General features: G+C 40.6%; 1 protein-coding gene across 1 annotated transcript in view; it reads left to right on the top strand.

Moving 5' to 3' along the window:
• Nucleotides 1-3,975: 3,975 nt before the first annotated feature.
• AGBL1 (ATP/GTP binding protein like 1) overlaps nucleotides 3,976-18,504 on the top strand; it is a 465,946-nt gene continuing 451,417 nt past the window's right edge. The window contains 5 exon segments of the mRNA XM_018556368.1: nucleotides 3,976-3,981; nucleotides 4,611-4,674; nucleotides 6,488-6,634; nucleotides 7,624-7,755; nucleotides 15,738-15,831. Of these exon segments, the coding sequence (XP_018411870.1) occupies nucleotides 3,976-3,981; nucleotides 4,611-4,674; nucleotides 6,488-6,634; nucleotides 7,624-7,755; nucleotides 15,738-15,831 (443 nt within the window).

Genomic DNA, 18,504 nt, shown 5'->3' with positions numbered 1-18,504 from the left:
CATATAGCTACATCTGCCTAAATCTTTGAATTTCACTGAATGTAGGCTTATGCAATGTTTCAGTATCTGCTCAGTTTAAATTGTCCAGGTTTGCAATAGGTTTACTTTAATGTAAAGGAAGGGTGCCTCATTCATATTAACTGAAAATCAAAGAGACTACATTAATGGCAGGGGATATAGAAATTTCTGGTATACTGCGAGACCCAAAAGCACTGCATTGCAGTAAATAATTTAGTCTGAGAAGATTAAAAACTCAAGTCTGTTGACATTTGGCATGACATTTTTCACTTTAGAACTAAACTCCTAACAAAAATATAAAAAAAAATCTATGTAATTATTATTATTTTATTATTATACAGGATTTATATAGCGCCAACAGTTTGCACAGCGCTTTACAATATAAGGAAGACATTACAGTTACAATACAAGATGTTTAGGAGGGCCCTGTCCATGAGAGCTGACAATCATTAAATGTTTGAAGACAGCGAATGTAAATTGGTCTCTTTAGGGTGTTTTAAGGAATATATTCTGCATTGGTGCTCACTTGGAGAGAGGGGAAGGGCTACAGACACCCAGGCCCCATATCCAGCTATACAGTGCAGAGAGCCTTTAGATCAGAACCAGAATTTCTGTATATAACTCCATCTGGTTATCAGACTTCTCTTAAGAGAATTACCAGTTCCCTGCAGGGATCCATCTTCTACCAGCCTCGTCTTCCAGCAGAGTCACTCACCCTGGCACTCCATCTTGAAACATCTTCCCCTCTGCCAGGCAGGGCCGCTTCAGGCCCAATCCAAGCCTCCATTTCCAGTGGCATTCAGGCTTTCCCTAGGCAGCAGGCATAGCTATACCAGGGTCAGCAACACATCCTACCCTGGGGCCCCATGGAAAGAGACACTATCAAGGTCAGCCCCAAATATTTATTCCCATCCCAATCAATAGTGATGGGTTCAGGCAGGGCCGGCCTTTTCACAGGTACTGAGGCATTATCCCGGTCCGCAGCTGCAGAGACCGTGATATGTCTCAGTACCTGTGATTGGCCCTGCGGCGCTGCCAGCTTCCTGGCGGGCTCGGCACGTGGAGCTGCGAACACGCCCGAGCCCATCACTACCCAGCAAGCACCAGTGGCAATAAACCACCTAGTGATTGGCCAGGCTGACACAAATATTCATAATGCAGCATTATTGTGTCGGTTGCTCTATTGCCAGGTTCAAATCCAGCAGCAGCCAAAAACAAACAATACCCATCTCCAATGGGTTTAGGAGAGAGCAAAAGGTGGCTACACATACAGCAACATTCAGACTGGAGGGGAGTCAGTTAAATGTGCTGCATGCAGATCTGCTAATAAAGAAAATGATGACAAGAAGAAAAAGCAGGTTGATTAGTTCACTGGCTCTGCAGGGCTCTGTATATTTCATAACTGGATGCACATAATTATATGTCCTTTAACAGTAAAAAAAAATGCTTGCATATATGTATCACACCTATTTATTTAGCTGCTTGCCTGGAGTTTAGCTTTAAGCTTTCATCATACATGCCTTTTCTTTTTTCTTTTGTCCTTTAATACCACTAACGTACTGCTATATTGTAATGTAGTTTCTGTCAGCTGAAGCTGCACTCATGAAAGTCAATGATGCACTCCTCGAAACATACTGAGAGCTTAAATATTGTCAGAGGTAATTTTGCCAGAGCCAGAGTCTTCAGTGAAATAGGATAAACAGCACAAGTTTTTTCATATTGTTCCTGTTCTCTGAAATATTCTTCACTGCTCCATTAGCTGGTTCACCAGCATCATAAAGGCATATTCATATACCTAATATATAACACACACACACACACACACACACACACACACACACACACACACACACATCTAAATAAGTAATAGGAGGGATACATCACCCTCTTTATCTGCTAGCAGATACAGATCTGTCTGATAGACAGGGACAAGTATTTGTGAGTGGCCAGTAATGTCACCACATCACAGTTTTAAAAATAAAGTTGAAAGCTCCCTTGCACTGGAGATAGTACAGCTCATTCTAGTAAGGCACACTGTTCTACGAGAACTAACTGGAACTGCTTCTGTGACTTGGACCGTACAGATTGCTCTAAATTCGAGACGCGTTTGGCCCCTTCAGTACCCTAATTCAACAATTTTTTTATCATCTATTGTTGAAAGAGCTGGTCTATAAATTCATCTTGGATCAGGTTTTCTAAGGCTTGCACGGAGTCCACCTAATAATCCATACCAGACCCTTAACCTTGATGAGGGTGTGATATGTATTTTGAGGGTGGACCCCACACAAAAAACAAACAAAAAAAAAACAATGCTGGGGTCCTAATCCGGGCATGTAGCCTGTCTGGCCAGCCAGGAAAGAGGTAGCAGTGAGCAAGAGCCTCATCCTCACATTCATGGACTTGTGGATGTGAGGGCCTGGGGGGTAGGGGAATTGGAATAGAATGGGGGGCTCCCCCACATAAATTATTAGGGAGTGCATAGTAGCACTGGTTTCTCATTCACAAAAAATGGAAAATGGAAATAAACACACAGATACAAAGTATCACTAAATACAAAGTTGACAAAGTATTTTATTTAAAAAACAAAAACAACAAAAAAACATGTCCCGCGTTGTAAATCCAATACAGAACAGTTACAATAAACGATGCCCAGACAACCTGCCGACAGGTCATCTGGGCATTGTAGCAACAGACAGCTAAATTGCCAGCAGGAATGTCAAGAAGCCAGCCAGTCATAACCAAATTTTGTTATTGATGTCACCTGCGAATACCAAAGAGCGAGTAAAGTCGCCACAAAATGAATCACTTCTGGCTGCAACAGCAGGTTCAGGCAGTCAAACAGGCCAAATCTGGCCATTTACTTTACCCATTCTGCAAACCTTGAACAGTTAGAGTTCGGGTGTCAAACTTTCCATCAACCTGAACCTGAAGTTCATCTCGCTTTATGTGAGTAGCCAACGGGGTCTAATGTTTCTGAGTCGATAAGAGCTCCATTTTTTGTAGCTCACTTATGTGGTTGATAAGGTCAACCACATAAGGGGAGGTTTGTTTCTATGTCAGCACTATCAAGCACTGTGTTGTGGTGATTACATGAAAGATGGGTTTATTAACTACCAATGCTAAGATCTGAAAAGGAAATCACAGGAAGTAGTGTGAATGATCTAGTGTGTAGAGAGGCCAATTAGTGATATAAAAAATGATGTTCTCACAATGTTTCAAAAAATGTTATATGTTATGTTATAGAGTGTTACATTCCCAATACATGTGGAACAAGGAAGGATATATCACGTGGAGGCATTCTAGGGTTTAATACTAACATGATATAATCGTGTAGGTATTTTCTTTGTATGGTTTGCAGCTCAATGCACAGAAAAAAAATTGATAACAGGCAGGTATTGTTATACAGGTAGGAGCTTTTTTGGCAGAAGAGACTTAAATCGGTCATACACGGTAATATTTTCTTCGTTAGACCCATGGCCTGAATGAAGAACATATAACAGATTCCACCATCAACGTTTATTCCACTGTTTGCATTGTATTCTGATGTCAGCCACTGTCAAAATACCCGAGCAAAGGCGGAAGGTTATTGGCTGCTGGCTCTGTTCGTTCAAAGATTTTTTGACCAGCTCCTTCAATCAGCTGAAAGGGTGCCAGTAGCGCCGGCTGAAATTCGTATAGTGTATGGCTAGCTTTAAACAGTCTCTTCAGCCTATCAGCAATGTTCTCAAAATTCACTTTACTTCCTGTTTAACCTGAGCCCATATGGTTAACTATATTTCAATAGAAAGTTCATAGCCTTAGTAATTTTCTTATTTGGTCATGTATTTTGGGAATTGATCATTTAGTAAATTCCACCAGGCTTTGTAGATATATGAAATTAGTCTTTTTCTAGTTGGGCCATGTTTATAAATCATTCCAAATTGCATAGATAATGAGGGCATAGGAGTTGGTGAGACGATGCAGGTATAATAGCGTATAGATAGGGATAGCAGTATTTTTCTTGGAGTTCACTAAAGGAAAGTTGTCTCTTACTCCTTCTCTCCACCACCTGGCCTAGTTTGAATAAAGATTGCCATAATTTGTATCCATAACAAAGTACACAAGATGCCCAATTTTCATCCGACGCTAGTTTGATTACTCGTTTTCCATATTCGTGTTCTCATAATTTACACTTCTGAAGCTATCCATAGGGAGCTGTTTCCATTATGTTACCCAACACAATGGAACTACAGCACTGCTTTCACCAACTGCTGAATTATTCCTGATAACACATTCCAGTGATACAAGGTGAAATTATGTCAATATTTTATTTCACATTGCCACAACAGGAAATAATCATTGCTTTCTGTAAAGCTGATCGTTCTGAGAGCCACAAGAGTTAAAATGGCGTTGAGTTGTATAGAACACACTGAGAGATGTGTAAAGAAATTGATTTTTGAACAGGCAATATGAGATTGATTACTAGAAGTTATGAAGAGGAATCATCGGAAAAACATTTAATCATTTCTTTTTTTTCCCCAGGAAATGACAAGGTAACAGAGCTATATGTCCCATAACGAAAATATAATGTGTCTATTTTCTTCTCATGACAGAGCTCCGTGGAGAAAGATGTAACCCTGAATATCCTGAGTGTATTAAGTGAATTGCTGTCTGCTGGTAAGTGACCATATTGCATTAGTATTTTATTGCAGGCGATGTTCTTGGAAATGATAGGGCTGTAAAAAGACATTGCTTTCTCTGTGAATGACTACACCATGTATTCTGTAGATAATGAGACCAATACATGTCTTTTTCTATCCTAACCTAAAAGATGTACTCTGACAGAGGACCATAGAGAGGAAAAGAATAGGGTACTGATACTGTAGCTGATTCAGCCAAGATATTTCAACCATAGTTACCCAACCAATTTTTGCTCATTTGCAGGGTTTTTGGGCCTGATCTGTAAAGGCTGTTAAACAACACATTGAATGTGAAAATTATTTGCATGGGATTGATTCTTTATTTTTTGTATTATTTTCTATTTTGTACACATGTGAGAGAATGGTAACTAAGTTACATTGAACACTAGTTTATCATTTATGTGAAGCCAATGTTGGGGTTTTAAGTCAATTTCCTGGAAAAAGCACGGTTCCATTCAAGTCAGTGAAAAGCCAGTCAGTGTTTTTTTTTTTTTTTTTCTGGGAACACTACCCAGCTGTAATTAAACCAAACAATTAGCTTTTTTGTGATGGGTTCAGTACTGGTTTTCTTTTAAATGAATGGTAAGAAACAATGTCTTACGGGCTGTCAATAGTGCCGATGCAAAGCTTTTATAGAATTCCATTTGAGTTATGTTATCTTTTTGTCTTAGGTCCCACAGTATGGATGTGGGCTGGTATCACTAATGCAGGCTCAGCAAACATGTTGCCCTTAGCTATCATGTTAATACCCCTTATACCCTTCAAGATTTAGGAAGGGTATATTGAGGAGGGCCCCTACAAAACGCTGGTACATGATGCTGACTGGTAACTGACTTACCTGATGTCTAGATAAGGGTGTCAACATGGAGTGGGGTTCTAATGTGCCACACCTCACCCCATGGGCGAAATAGGTTGAAATCATTCCCTGCTCACAGAACAGTAGGTCGTCTGACCAGTCATTGCATTCCAATGGGTGTTCGCGAGGGGGTTAAACTGTATGTCATAGAGTAATGCCACATTATGCTTTTCATAATGATGGACCGGTAGGTAGGGGCAGGGCTTAGTAGCAATCTCTGAAAATCTCTGAAACTACCCTGAAGTGTCAGAGCTTTTCCTATCAGAATTGCCAACACTGGGCCATGACAGGGGGATATGGGTGGCTCCTGCAGGTATGTGAAAGCCTGTGATGGAGGGAAGAGATCAAGATAAGAAACATGATGAGTTAGCTGATGAGTGGCCTGTTTATCAAGTGATTTAGGAATTGTCATATTGGTTCAGAGGGCATGCACCCTGGACCCTGTGACTTGGGGAAATTTGCCAGCGACAGCATCATTATAAAAGCACTCACTTGCTCCTACAGAATCACTCAGTAGTACCAGTAAGGTATCACTCTGTCTCTGCTCCCTTGGCTGGCAAGCAAGATCCTGAAGCATGTTGATCATTGAGGGAATTACTCTGTACGTGCAGGCTAGTGTGACTTAGCCCTTACTGTGTCTAGTGGATGCTGTAACTACCATTGACTAATAATTCCCTAGAAGACTTCTCATTGAACCTTCTATAGAAGGCCTCTGAAAAATAATACCTCTGAAAAATAATATCTCTTAAAAATAATATCTCTGAAAAATATGAAAAGCTGTGTGTTCTTGAAATTAGTACTGAATTTAGCAGTATGAAGAACATGACAAGTTTCAAATTTAAAAAAAAAATGTAGGGAAGCTGTTCCAGGTTAAAAAAGCAAAAATATTACCTAAAAATAATCAAGGACTCTTCTATTTTTCTTCTCACTACAGGAACTCATCGTCGGATTCACTACATGATATCCAAGGGAGGAAGTGAGGCCTTGCTTCAAACTCTGGTAAATGTAGCAACATCAGAATCCATTGACTACAGCCTCCTTTTACCCCTTCTCCACCTGATGGTCAAGGTAGGCCAGAGAGGTACTGTATCTGTGGGATTACTCATATTTGTGTGATAAAAGGTATAAACCTCATTTTTCTCATAGCAATCATGTTATTAAAAAAGGTATGAGAAATAAATGCTGATTTGTGCATATAACACATCAAATCAGTAAATATATTTCTAAAAAAAATGTTTTTTAATAAACAGAAAAGTAAATAACATCCAAAATATAATTTTGTCTTTATAGTCTACCACATCATATTACACAATTTGTTGGGACAGAGAGGGCTTTAATGTGGCTGCAGATCTTGAACACATTTAATATCAAAGTATAAATTAAAATAACTCTGCAGTAGTCTGCAAATCTGTGCCAATAAATTAAACCTGAAGCCGGGCTATGGCCATCCAAATATGTACTCATTCATAAGAAGCAAAAAGATTTAAAACAAACACTTACTGTTCTCTATAGCTGCATGAACTGTGGAGTAATCCCTACTCATAGCAATTCCAATTTTATTTTAACAACTCAGGTCACCCTACTTCCCCTTACCAGCAGTAACTTGGTAGCCTGCCATAGACTAATTTGTTTGGTTGCTATTGTTTTCTCATTCTGTAAAGTAGAGCTGACGTTAATTTCAATACAAATTAGTAAACTAAATATGAGATTATTATCTGTCAGGGGAGTGAGCTTGGAGTGGTGGCTACTTTACAACACACACAGGGAGCATGGGGAACAAAAGTAGCCACCCTCCAGAAGGAAGGACAGTGTCAGCACCAAGTCAGAGATGATTTGAGGATCTACCGCTGAGTAATACACTAACATGATACATTTTTGTTAATAGATAAGGTTCTTGAATGTTCTTTAAGATCTAACTCCTGAGTTTAGTGTCACTTTAGTTTTAATACAAACAAGCATATATATGACTCAAGCATGCTACACTGGCTTTGTCCTTAAGATTTTGGTGCAAGCTGATATATGTGAAAGCGTCTGAAACACACTGAAATGTTTTTATTTTTTTTATTTTAGATGAATGTTTTGGGGAAAAGGCCCAAAAATTAGAAGCTATTGATGTAACCCTGAGTCTGATAAGAAAAAATCTCTCCAAGTCTGCTCATCTGACTCCATGTCTCTGCGCTGTGCAAATGTATGCGTCCAGTGGTGGGTATTCACTTCGGTGATTTTGGAACACAACACTGCCACTTTCCTTTCAATAATACTGTCAGTGGTTTTATTTTCAAAATTGTTATTACTTTGAACAATTTAGCAAACCAAAAATGAATATCTCAGTGATGGGTAAATGCTGGTGGACTGAATTGCCACTGATGTCGCATCTCTCTCCAGTAATCAGACCTTTTGTAAAGGTGGCCATACACTCTAAAACCATCGCAAGACTTTAGTCTTGCGATGGTTGTACAGGGATTTAAAAAACGTACGATCTGCCTATCTTGGACAGGCAGATCGCACTCTCGATCATCGCAAGCCCGCCCCCCTGAGGGGCGGGCTTCCGATGACCGCAATGCTGAACGGGCAGTGTGCGCGTGCGCACACCGGCCCGCTCGGCATTTGTCTTCCGAGCACCGTTCTAACCAGCCGAGAATCGTACGATTCCCGGCTGGTTTTCGAACATGCTGGTTCGACAGAAGACGTGCGACCGTACAGTAGAAACGGTCGCACGTCTCCGTTCACACTGCTCGATTATCGTACGAAAAACCGATCGCATACGATTATCGTGCAGTGTATGGGCACCTTAAGTCTGCCCAGAAGACTGACACTCAGGTGTAGCTATCTCACCACTGATGAAGTAAACAGAAGTAGCTGGGTTCAACTATCAAGAATCCCCCATAATTATTTAACTTTTACAGTTATACGTTTTCTACCTGTTGTTTTATATCTTTTTTTTTAAAGAAGAACTCCAGGGAAAATTATTATTAAAGTGATATGAAAGCCAATTTTTTTTAAATTTCTTCTTTATTTCTCGTTTTCTAGTGGGTCCCCGCCATGCTCTTCCCCCGCCCCCTGCACGAGTCCCACCATCGTTCTAATGGAGGCACCCGTGCGCGCAGCGGCTGTGTGCGTCCATAGACACGCACAGCCCTGTGGCAGGCCACGCCCCTTCCCTCTTTGATTGATGGCAGAAGGAGCCTATGGCTCCTCTGTCATCAGTATCCTCCCCCCGCAACCCGGACGTTCGGGGTACCAAGGATCACTTCGGGACCGGCGACGGGGACGAGCGCAGCTGACAGGAAAGTGTGGGGGAGACTGGGGGGGACTGGGGTAGAAAAAAGGTGCTGGGCTGTTTTTACCCTAATGCAGAGAATACATTAAGGTAAAAAACACCCAGACCTTAATACTACTTTAATCCTTGCAGTGGGACTACCCCCATAAGGTCTCGTAAATCATCACATTCTATACACAGTGTATAGAACGTGAGGGCGTCGAAGGACATTCCATTGCTGCAGTGGAGGAGGAGACAGGCAGGAGGGAGCGCTGTCACAGCCAGTGAGTGCTAGGTGCCTAGACCAAAACAGCTGTTAACTCTTGCAGTGCGAGGATAGCACCACTGGAAGGGTTAATAATCATTTTCCCTTGCGTTCTGCTTTAAATTGATATATTTTGCAAAGAATCTTTGTTTTCCCAAATAAAAAAATAATGCATTACACAGGATTCACATATCACTGCAGATTAGTTAAAGGGACAATAAAGCAAACTAAGGATAGCTTTGTCTATAAACCACAGATCAAGCAGTCGGATTGGGGATGATTCGTTATGATTAGTTGCTCCTTTGCCTCTATTTGAGTGAAAATTGTAACTTGTGTTATTGAGTTCTGTAAACAACAGGATTTTTCATCAGAGGAGCAAAGAGATAGACGGACATGTGAAATTTAGACTAAAGCTCCAACTACTGGCTCAAAATAATACACAATATTTCATGCTTATCTAACTGAAAGATTTGAAAGATTTGCTTTATTTCTGACCATAAACAAGGAAGAATATACGTACAAAGCCACTACACATTCCCTTCAAGGCAGGCTTTGCTGTGAAGGTGGCAAGTAAAGTATATTACAGAAACATTATACCCATCCCCATAAAGTACTACTGGAATGAAAGAGTGTTGAACGATCTCACCAGCAGAACCCAGTGTAGGCAGACAATATGTGAAGAGGTCAACGGGAACATTTACTGAATGATCAATGGTGTTTGTCAGCTGTTTGTGTCACTTTGCCAACCAGTGATGATACCTTATGGCACGTGTGTCTCACAAAGAGTTTGAGTGTTTCACAGCCATCCTAATTAGTTGTTTTCTGCCATTTGCCTTTCTTAAATAAGCTCTCCAAATGTTACTATTAGCAAATGTATTCGGCAGTCACCTGACAGGCTAAAGGAGACGATGAGATATGGACTGCTGGGCACTAATGCGCTCTGTGGTTTAAGTGTGTCAAACAGACTCTGGAATCCTTCCAAGCCAAAACTGGGAATGGGATTCATTGTAGATCCAAGAACGCAATCAAAGGCAACGTATAGTTCTTAGCTCTTAGAAAGCAGTTAATATTAACGTAGTGTTAAACTAAAGAACAAAATATAGTCTGGAAATAAGACATCTCAATATAAGGAATTCACATTTCTTTAGGCTACTTTATTGACACTTTATGTGTTCATTTATATTTATACTTTATTCTTTTAGGGTAAGTTTATGAAAGTGATAATGCTCCCCACAATATATATATATATATATACATAAAAACAATACAGCATAATAATGAAAACCAAAACTGTCACCTGAAATACTACTTCCTGTTACGTATGATAAGTAAAATAAATGGCATCTCAGCTGGTGGTGACCCATGTAGTCACATGGTCGCTTATTTCGAAGTGAGTACTTGCCCCTTGAGGGCTTTTTCACGCCCAATCCAGTGCATTCCAGCACGGTTAGTTGCTGGAACACACTGGATTGCATTGAGCAAGCCTCTCTGCGTTTTGGGGCTGCATGCACTATTTTTTGCGATCGCACCAGATTGCAGGCATTGCTGTGCCACACATTCTGGTGCGAGCGATCACACTGTGGGGTGGGAGGCGTGGCTACGGTGCAATTGAATGCACCACCACGCCTCCTCCTGCCCCAGAATGCAGAGAGGCTATAATTATGCGATCCAGTGCTTTCCAGCAACTAACTGTGCTGGAATGCACTGGAATTGGTGTGATCAAGGCCTTAGTCTTAAGGGCGAACTCCAGGAAAACATTTTATTAACCTTTACAATAGGGCTACCCCCCCACTGCAAAGGTTAACTGTTTGTTTTTGTCTAGCTTAAAAAAAAGTTATTCTCACCTGATGGGTAAAAAAACCCGGCACTCACAAGGGGATGCGTCCATCCATTACTTTATTTATAAAAAGGCATAACAGCAGCAAACAAACAAATGCTTACATGTTTCAGGCCCAAACTGGGCCTTAGTCGTAGTTTTTTTAACCTATTGCTCAGTGAAGGCTCCGGCTGAAGATTCATCAGGCACCGAGGTTCAAGCAGGGGGCCTGGAGACAAGAGGGTAGAGCTGCTCAATGTTTCTAAACTGATACTCACCCGATGCTCTGAGCCGGCTTGTTCTTAGACCGGTCCTTCCAGCCTCTCTCCCCCTACCCTGCAGTGTATAGACGTGAGGATGAGGACACTGAGGAAGATTCCAATGCTGAAGTGGAGGAAGAGACATGCTGGAGGGAGCCCTGTGACATCTGATCGGCTTTGTGGTTTGGGTGAGTATAACTTTTTTTCTTTATCACCTAAACAAAAACCAACCCCTTGCAGCGCAGGGGTAGCCCTACTGCAAGGGTTATGAAAAAGTTTTCCTGGAGTTCTTCTTTAAATCCAATATATTGTTAAAAATGGAGCAGATGTATACATTCTGCAGAAGGGAAAAGGAGAAAACTTGTTCCACGTAGCAACTAGTGAGCTTTTATTTTCATGTTATCAGGAAATTAAACAAGAATTCTGATGTTGTTCTGGTTCAATTTCCTACAGTTTTATAAGTCAGCCCAATGAAATGTTTTAACAGTGCTTATACAATTCTAGCTCTAGACTGTGTTCCATGACTTTTCTAAGGCCAGCTCTAAAAAAATAGTTTAACAATATAGACAACTTTCAGAAGAAAAGTATAATTTGTGCACATTGGTCTTGTACAGAGTAGGTAATTGGTAAAACCCCTGTCAGTATTTTCCATGAAGGTGACTTTCCTTAACTTTCTGTTCCATAAACACAACAGGAAGTGTGCGGAAATCTCTCCAAAGTGAAGGAAATCCTATCTTTGACAGTTGTGTTCATATTGGAAATCTTTCTCTCTATGTTCCTTAATTGACTATAATTTTCTATCCTGGTGACTGTTCTCACTGGGGGGACGGACAAACGGACGGACAGAAAGCAAGAGAAAATCCTAAATGCTTCAATTGTTACCACAACAGGGGCAGAGGAAAATGATCTCAATGGAAGCACCTTTTTCAGATGACAGATGTCAAGTGGGACATCCTCCCAATCTGGAAGATTTATCCTCACTCCACCTGTCTCTGCAGTGAAGTTTTCCTAGTTGGGATATAAACAATTAACCAATCTATCTATAACCAAAAAAATAGCTGGAGTTTCACTTTAATCTTTGAAATACCCATCTTAGCTAATGAAGTGTTTATGTCCCTGTACAGCTGTGGTGCACCTGTCCACTCTGTCTGTTTCTATCAGTTAGCCGATGACCTGAAAAGCACTTATGCTTGTCTAATTGTAATGCAAGAAAAGGCATTTCCATACATGTGATGAAGACTCCTTACTGTTTCTCGCATACAGAAATCCTGAGATATGAAGGTGTCACTACTAAGTTTAAAGTAGTTACTACATTACAGCCACCAGTCTTCAGTCTTCTTAAAATGTGATAGGTAATCTATTCAGCAGAGGTGATAATTTGAATAGCAGGGGCTTCAACAAGAGGACACACCATGCCGTTATAGCCCAACTCTAAGCAGTGCTCTTCCGGAGACCTCCATTGTAATTTTATACTGCTTATCTATTTCTGAAGTCTTCAAGCCAGTCATGTGACGAGCAGGGTCCTCTTCCTTTTCAAATCTTTTCCCAGTGGTGGGTGAAGCAGAGAGTAATGCTGATGTGATGACATTAACACCAGTCTCCTTAACATTAACACCCGTCAGCATCGTTACATTCTAAGTTCAGGGGACTGTTATAACACCCTGTTCGGCAGCAAGTCCATTGTGCCCTGCACTCACAGCATGTTCTCAGTCTTCTGTGTTAAATGACACTGGACTGAGGACATCTTGTGGCATAAAAGAGATACTGCAGGTGAAAGATTCAGTAATTATTGCAGCCATATTTGAACACTTTCTTGGGCTCTTTTTCTTAAAAAAATGCCAGAAGATTGGGATTTAAATCCTAACTCCAGTCAAAATGAATAAGTAGTGGTCATAACTTAGTGTAGCAGTCGTGTATCAAAAAAAGTAGTTTGTGACCAGCAATCTTATGTGAAACTTGAGCTTGCTTCTGCCTCTGAGGATAAATATCCAGCTATGAAGACCAATTACTACTGCATCCTCTTCTTCGAGATATGTGTGACTGGACCTATTACCAACCCATGGTAGTCCAGCACAAGCATTTTCAGCCCACCCGCTCAGGTGTTTCATTTAATTGTCAGTCTAACCCAGCCTACAGCTTACATCACGGGAGATGTAGTTGTGTCCTGAGATCCGCTTTAATGACATAGATGTTACCAAGTGTTATTTTTTAAATTTCTGTATTTTATAACAACAACATAGTATATATTATAATTCCCTTTTAAAATGACATTGTTAATAGGCTACACCCTAGGAGCTTTGGCTTAGAAGGGACCACAATGCAGAAAACCTGTCAGTAAAAAGGGAAATCCAATTGGCCAGTGTTTATTCAAAGCTGCACAGGAAATCACTGGTCATGCACTATGAATAAGACTAAAAGTAGTGAAACCTAACATAAACTAAACTTTACCCAAGTTATTCTCAAACAAACTACCATATAACAAACTGCAAGGAACACAAACATATATGATTAAGCTTGTCAGCCAAGCATCTTTTGTTTAAAAAAAACATTACTGATGAAAATCTTTTGACTGAGCATTTGTATACAGCATGTATAGAATAATGCTTAAACCACAGTTGTACTCTGCATTATCAGTGTGAAGCTTTTTGACCTATTCATACCTATGAAAAGAATATTCTCACAGAACATCCAGTTCCCGTGTACCTATGCAGCAAACAGTTACATATGGATTTCTCCATGTTAAAGGAGAACTATGAGGTGAGTGCTTTTCACTCACCTCATAGTTCTAGCCGACCTGTGACAATGAGACTGTCACAGGTCGGCTCAGTAGATCGGGAGGTGAGCGAACACATACCGGCATTCGCTCACCTCTCAATCCTGTCACGGCTCTCTGTCGTGACAGGGGAGGGGCTGGATTCCCCCCTCCCTGCTCCGATCCGCCAGCGCTGACTGGTGGATCTGACGGGGGAGGGGGCGGGTACAGCTGGCTCTGCCTCTAGATCAGCAGAGCCAGCTGTCAGTCACGCAGCTGGGCGGATCCCGGCACAATTGTCGGGATCTGCTTCAGCTGCGGCGTCTCAGTATACCGTGAGCAGCTGCTCGCGGTATACTGCGGCGTCTCAGTATACAGCGAGCTACAGCTCGCTGTATACTGTGCCTAGGGTGACGGGAGGACGCTAGTTTGTGTCCTTCCGTTACCCCAAGGAGAACTATGGGGAAAAGACTTAACCCCATAGTTCTCCTTTAATAGACATGTTTAATAGACATAGTTCTCCTCTAGACATGTGCACAACAAAAACATTTGTTTTCAGACAAAACAGATGAAAACGAAAAATGTTTCGTGCATGCGCAGAATGCGCTGGCGGCCGATATGGCCACCGCTTGTTCAGCGTGTGACGTCACCATCATGTGACGTCATACACACCACCTCCAAGATGGTGGCGGGCATGTGCAGAACACACCGGCAGACAATATGGCTACCGGCATGTTCTGAAAACGAATTTAGGTATGCCCGAAAATAGTTTTCGTATATTCGGGCATATAATAAATGTATTATTTCGGATTCCAATTCCTGATTTTCGTTGATTTGCAGGTTCATCCGAATCCGAATGCACATGTCTCTTGTCCTCTGGAACTCCCTACCATAACCTATATTGTTATCTACTACTCTTTCTGCCTTTAGGCTACCCCTGAAAAATCACATCTTCAAGGAAGCCTATCCCACCGCCTCTTAAAAATTGTACATATGCTCCCTCAATCAGCTCATCTTCCGTATTACTTGCCCCTCCTTGCAGATTGTAAGCTCTCACGAGTGGGGTCCTTCTAATCCTTTTGTATGGTATTGTAATTCTACTTTCTCCCCATATGTTGTAAAGTGCTGCACAATCTGTTGGTCGCGGAATAATAATAATAATAATAATTATTTGTGTTATTTATGGCCACTAGATGATACTAAAGGAGCATAGGAATGAAGTATTTTCTATGCTCCTCAGCACCATCTAGTGGCCATAATGCAATATTACAATAATAACTTAAAATTCCATTGCACTGGTAAGGGATAAGGACTAAATAATGTTCATTTGTGCATACAGTATATTGGCACAGGACACACACTATCAGATATTTACAGAATTAATGGCCCTGTGAATTTTGATTAAATCAACCCCATAGTGAAAATACTATCAGTGATTAATGCTTTTCAAAACAAGCTTGCAGCACATATGAATCATGTCCTGTTTAGGTTGGTGTTAGAAAATGATAGTTCCCGGAAAATAAACATTTGTATATGTTCCAAATTGGTGTGTGTCACTTCAAGGAATGTATGCCTTTTTTTCTATAAATTGCGTATTTTGCAGAAATAACATTTTTCTGAAAAGGTCAGATATTGTTAATCCTAGAAGATCCTTCTACGTTTATCAGACTATATTTACTTCTGATAGGTAATCGGGAGCAGGGTATTTCTTTCAGTTTTCAGAATCTGATATTGGTATTCAGATATAGGAACACATCTAAAAAAAATACTTCAGTAAATAAGTGTAGTTTTGTCTATATAAACTATTTTTTCTTTCCTTTTTTTGTGTGCAGTCCCTATCGGAGAGATGCTGGGTATAAACGGGACCATGGAGTTGCTTTTTAAAATTGTTTCCCCTTTTACCAGGAAAAATACACAAACAATCAAGTAGGTATTTTTTAAAATTAATTCATATTTTTTTCTATATTTATTGTAATAAAACATGTTTGTATATTATGTTGACTTATAATACATTTTCCTATACTCGTCACTGCCATCTAGGGGCGCTAGTGCCGGACGGGACTTTTATAAATGAAACCAATGTGTATGTTCAGCCATTTTTTCTAGTTTTGGATAGAGTGGGGACAGAGTAGAATTCCTGTTGGGTTTTTACAGCTATGCGGGGTGTTTTTTAGAGACGTTTCCTCTCACTTTCTGTTCTTCTAACATCAGTTTCACCAAACAGGAGGTGAAAATAAATATGCAGCAGGAACACTGGAAAATTAAATTGTTACCTGGGTTCTAGTCTTCTCCTCTACTAAAGAAAGGCATTTTTTAAATCTCTGCCTGTGTTGCTGTTGGAGAGTTCCCCTCACTTCCTGTCTGGTGGAACATTATCAGCAGGATAGGAAGTAAGGGGAAATCTCTCTAATGAAGTCCAGGATCACAGTAGCAACCTGGCAGGGGTTCTAATCCTTACCACTCCATCCAATACTAAAAGTAAAGTTATGGCTGGGCATAAAAAACAAGTTCATTATGTTTTACGTAGTTCAGATATTATCACTTTTGTTTAATCAAAGCTTTGTTCACCCCATCCCAACCACAGAGTGGCAGTAGCTTGTATCTGTGCTGAATTATATTTGTACTCATGTTAGACATTAAAGATTCAGTCAGCCCACAGCTGATAATTTAATGCTTGGGTGATATAAGAGAATTAAACCACCCAGCAGTTTCTTATATCTACCATGAAATCTGTGATATTCCTCTGCTTGTCAGGTTTTTCCTGCAGTGCCTCCCTTTTCCTGTTGCATTTTTCATTTATTTTGTATTATAGGTTATGCCACAGTTAGAGTGGTAATACCCTGAACTGAGCAGGAGCAAAGGCAGGAACTATTGTAGAGAGGTCTCATCTCATGTAGTCTCTGGAAGATACAATGGGAGGGGGGGATGACTTAGGTCTCCATATGTTATGTATAATTGAGATACTAATTTTCTATAGATAGCTATTTTAAAGTGCACCCGGCAGACATTTTAAACTTTGAAAAGTGAAGATCCTGCATAACAGCAGGCACTGTATGGCACCAAAAGTCCGTCTAAATTTGGATTCACTATATGTTCAACATTTCTGACTTCAGGGCTAAGCCCCATCTGTGGGGGTAAGTTCCATCAACCTAAAATTCACCTGTCTAATAAAAGTGCAGTGCTTGGCCACTGGGGTTTAGTCCTACATATATGAGGAAAGCACAATCAGTTAGTGGTTAGCACTCCTGCCTTGCCACACTGGAGTCCTCTGTTCAAATACCAGGATGCTAAGTGCATGGATTTTGCATGTTCTCCCTGTACTTGTGTAGGGTTTCTTCCTGCACTCCAAGGACTTGCTGGTATAGTTTAATTGGCTCCTTTCTAAATTGGCCCTAGTATGTATGTGTATGAATATAAGATAGGGACCTTAGATTGTGAGCTCCTTCAGGGCAGACATTGTTAATAGTGATGGGCCGCTCTGTACGATTTGAATTCGAACTTTGGAACATGGAAAAAGTTTGAATTCAAACTCAAGCTCAATGCAAGTCTATGGGGCTAGAACTTTGAAAATCAAATGTCCCCATTTTAAAGCCTTATATGCAATTTATTGGCCATAAAAGTGTATGGGGATCCAGGTACTGCCCTGGGGGACAGGAATCACTGGAAAAAAACACTTTTAAAAAATACCGTTTTTAAAGGAGCAGTGATTTAACCATCACTTAAAGCGAAATAATAACAATTAAAAATTCCTTTAAACATCGTGCCTGGTGGGGCCCCCTTAAACTGCCTGTAGAGTGGCACATATGTACAATGTATAAAACCAGCTGCAGCAAAAATGACATTTAAAAAGGAAAAAAAAAACCTTTAGGAGGGACACCATTTTTTTAAAAAAAGAAAAAAAGTGGGGTTCCCCCCATATCCTTTATTTGAAAAAAAAAACAAAAGACAAGTTTTTGGATGAATTTAAAAAAAAAAATGGATCCACCGCCGTAATCCATGATCAATCACGTCGTCCAGTGTTGTCCACGACAACAATGACTCGACTAAATAAAAATGAAAACAATCAAAAATAAATAGAAATAATGAAATTTTTAAAAAATTACGACCGCCGTCCCATCTGCTTGCTGCGAACTACAGACAGACAATATATACACAGACGGCAAAAAGGTGACTTTTCCCAATCATGGCTCTTACAGAGTACTGGGCCCTGACTGGGCAAAGTCTTGCACCTGATCTGTGGTCAGGTGCAAGGCTTTAGCCAATCATGGCTTCACAAGGCGCAGAGCCTTGTCGGGCGCTCGACGGACGAACAGCCCGCCGAACGCTCTGACAGGTCTTGTGTTCTCTGGACACACGAAATGCCGATGGTATCGAGCCCATGCCTAATTTGAACTGCATATGTAGGTGTTTTTCAGGAGTTTCACTCTAATCGATCGGTCTTCTTAACGGCATTGCTATATGTTGCACGTTTGACCATCTTAAACAGACTCCACTAAAATAAATGTCAGACTAATCTTTTGAAAGACCATGATGTTATGGTAGCCACTCGTATTATTCTGAGCAGGAAACAGCACTATTATTTTAAAGGCTCTCACAACA

This window comes from Nanorana parkeri, unplaced genomic scaffold (genome assembly GCF_000935625.1).
Source record: "Nanorana parkeri isolate BGI_ZX_2015 unplaced genomic scaffold, ASM93562v1 scaffold236, whole genome shotgun sequence".
In the NCBI taxonomy this organism is placed as follows: Eukaryota; Metazoa; Chordata; class Amphibia; order Anura; family Dicroglossidae; genus Nanorana; species Nanorana parkeri.
The sequence above is the reverse complement of the archived record's forward strand: the minus strand, read 5'-3'. Positions and strand labels throughout refer to the sequence as shown.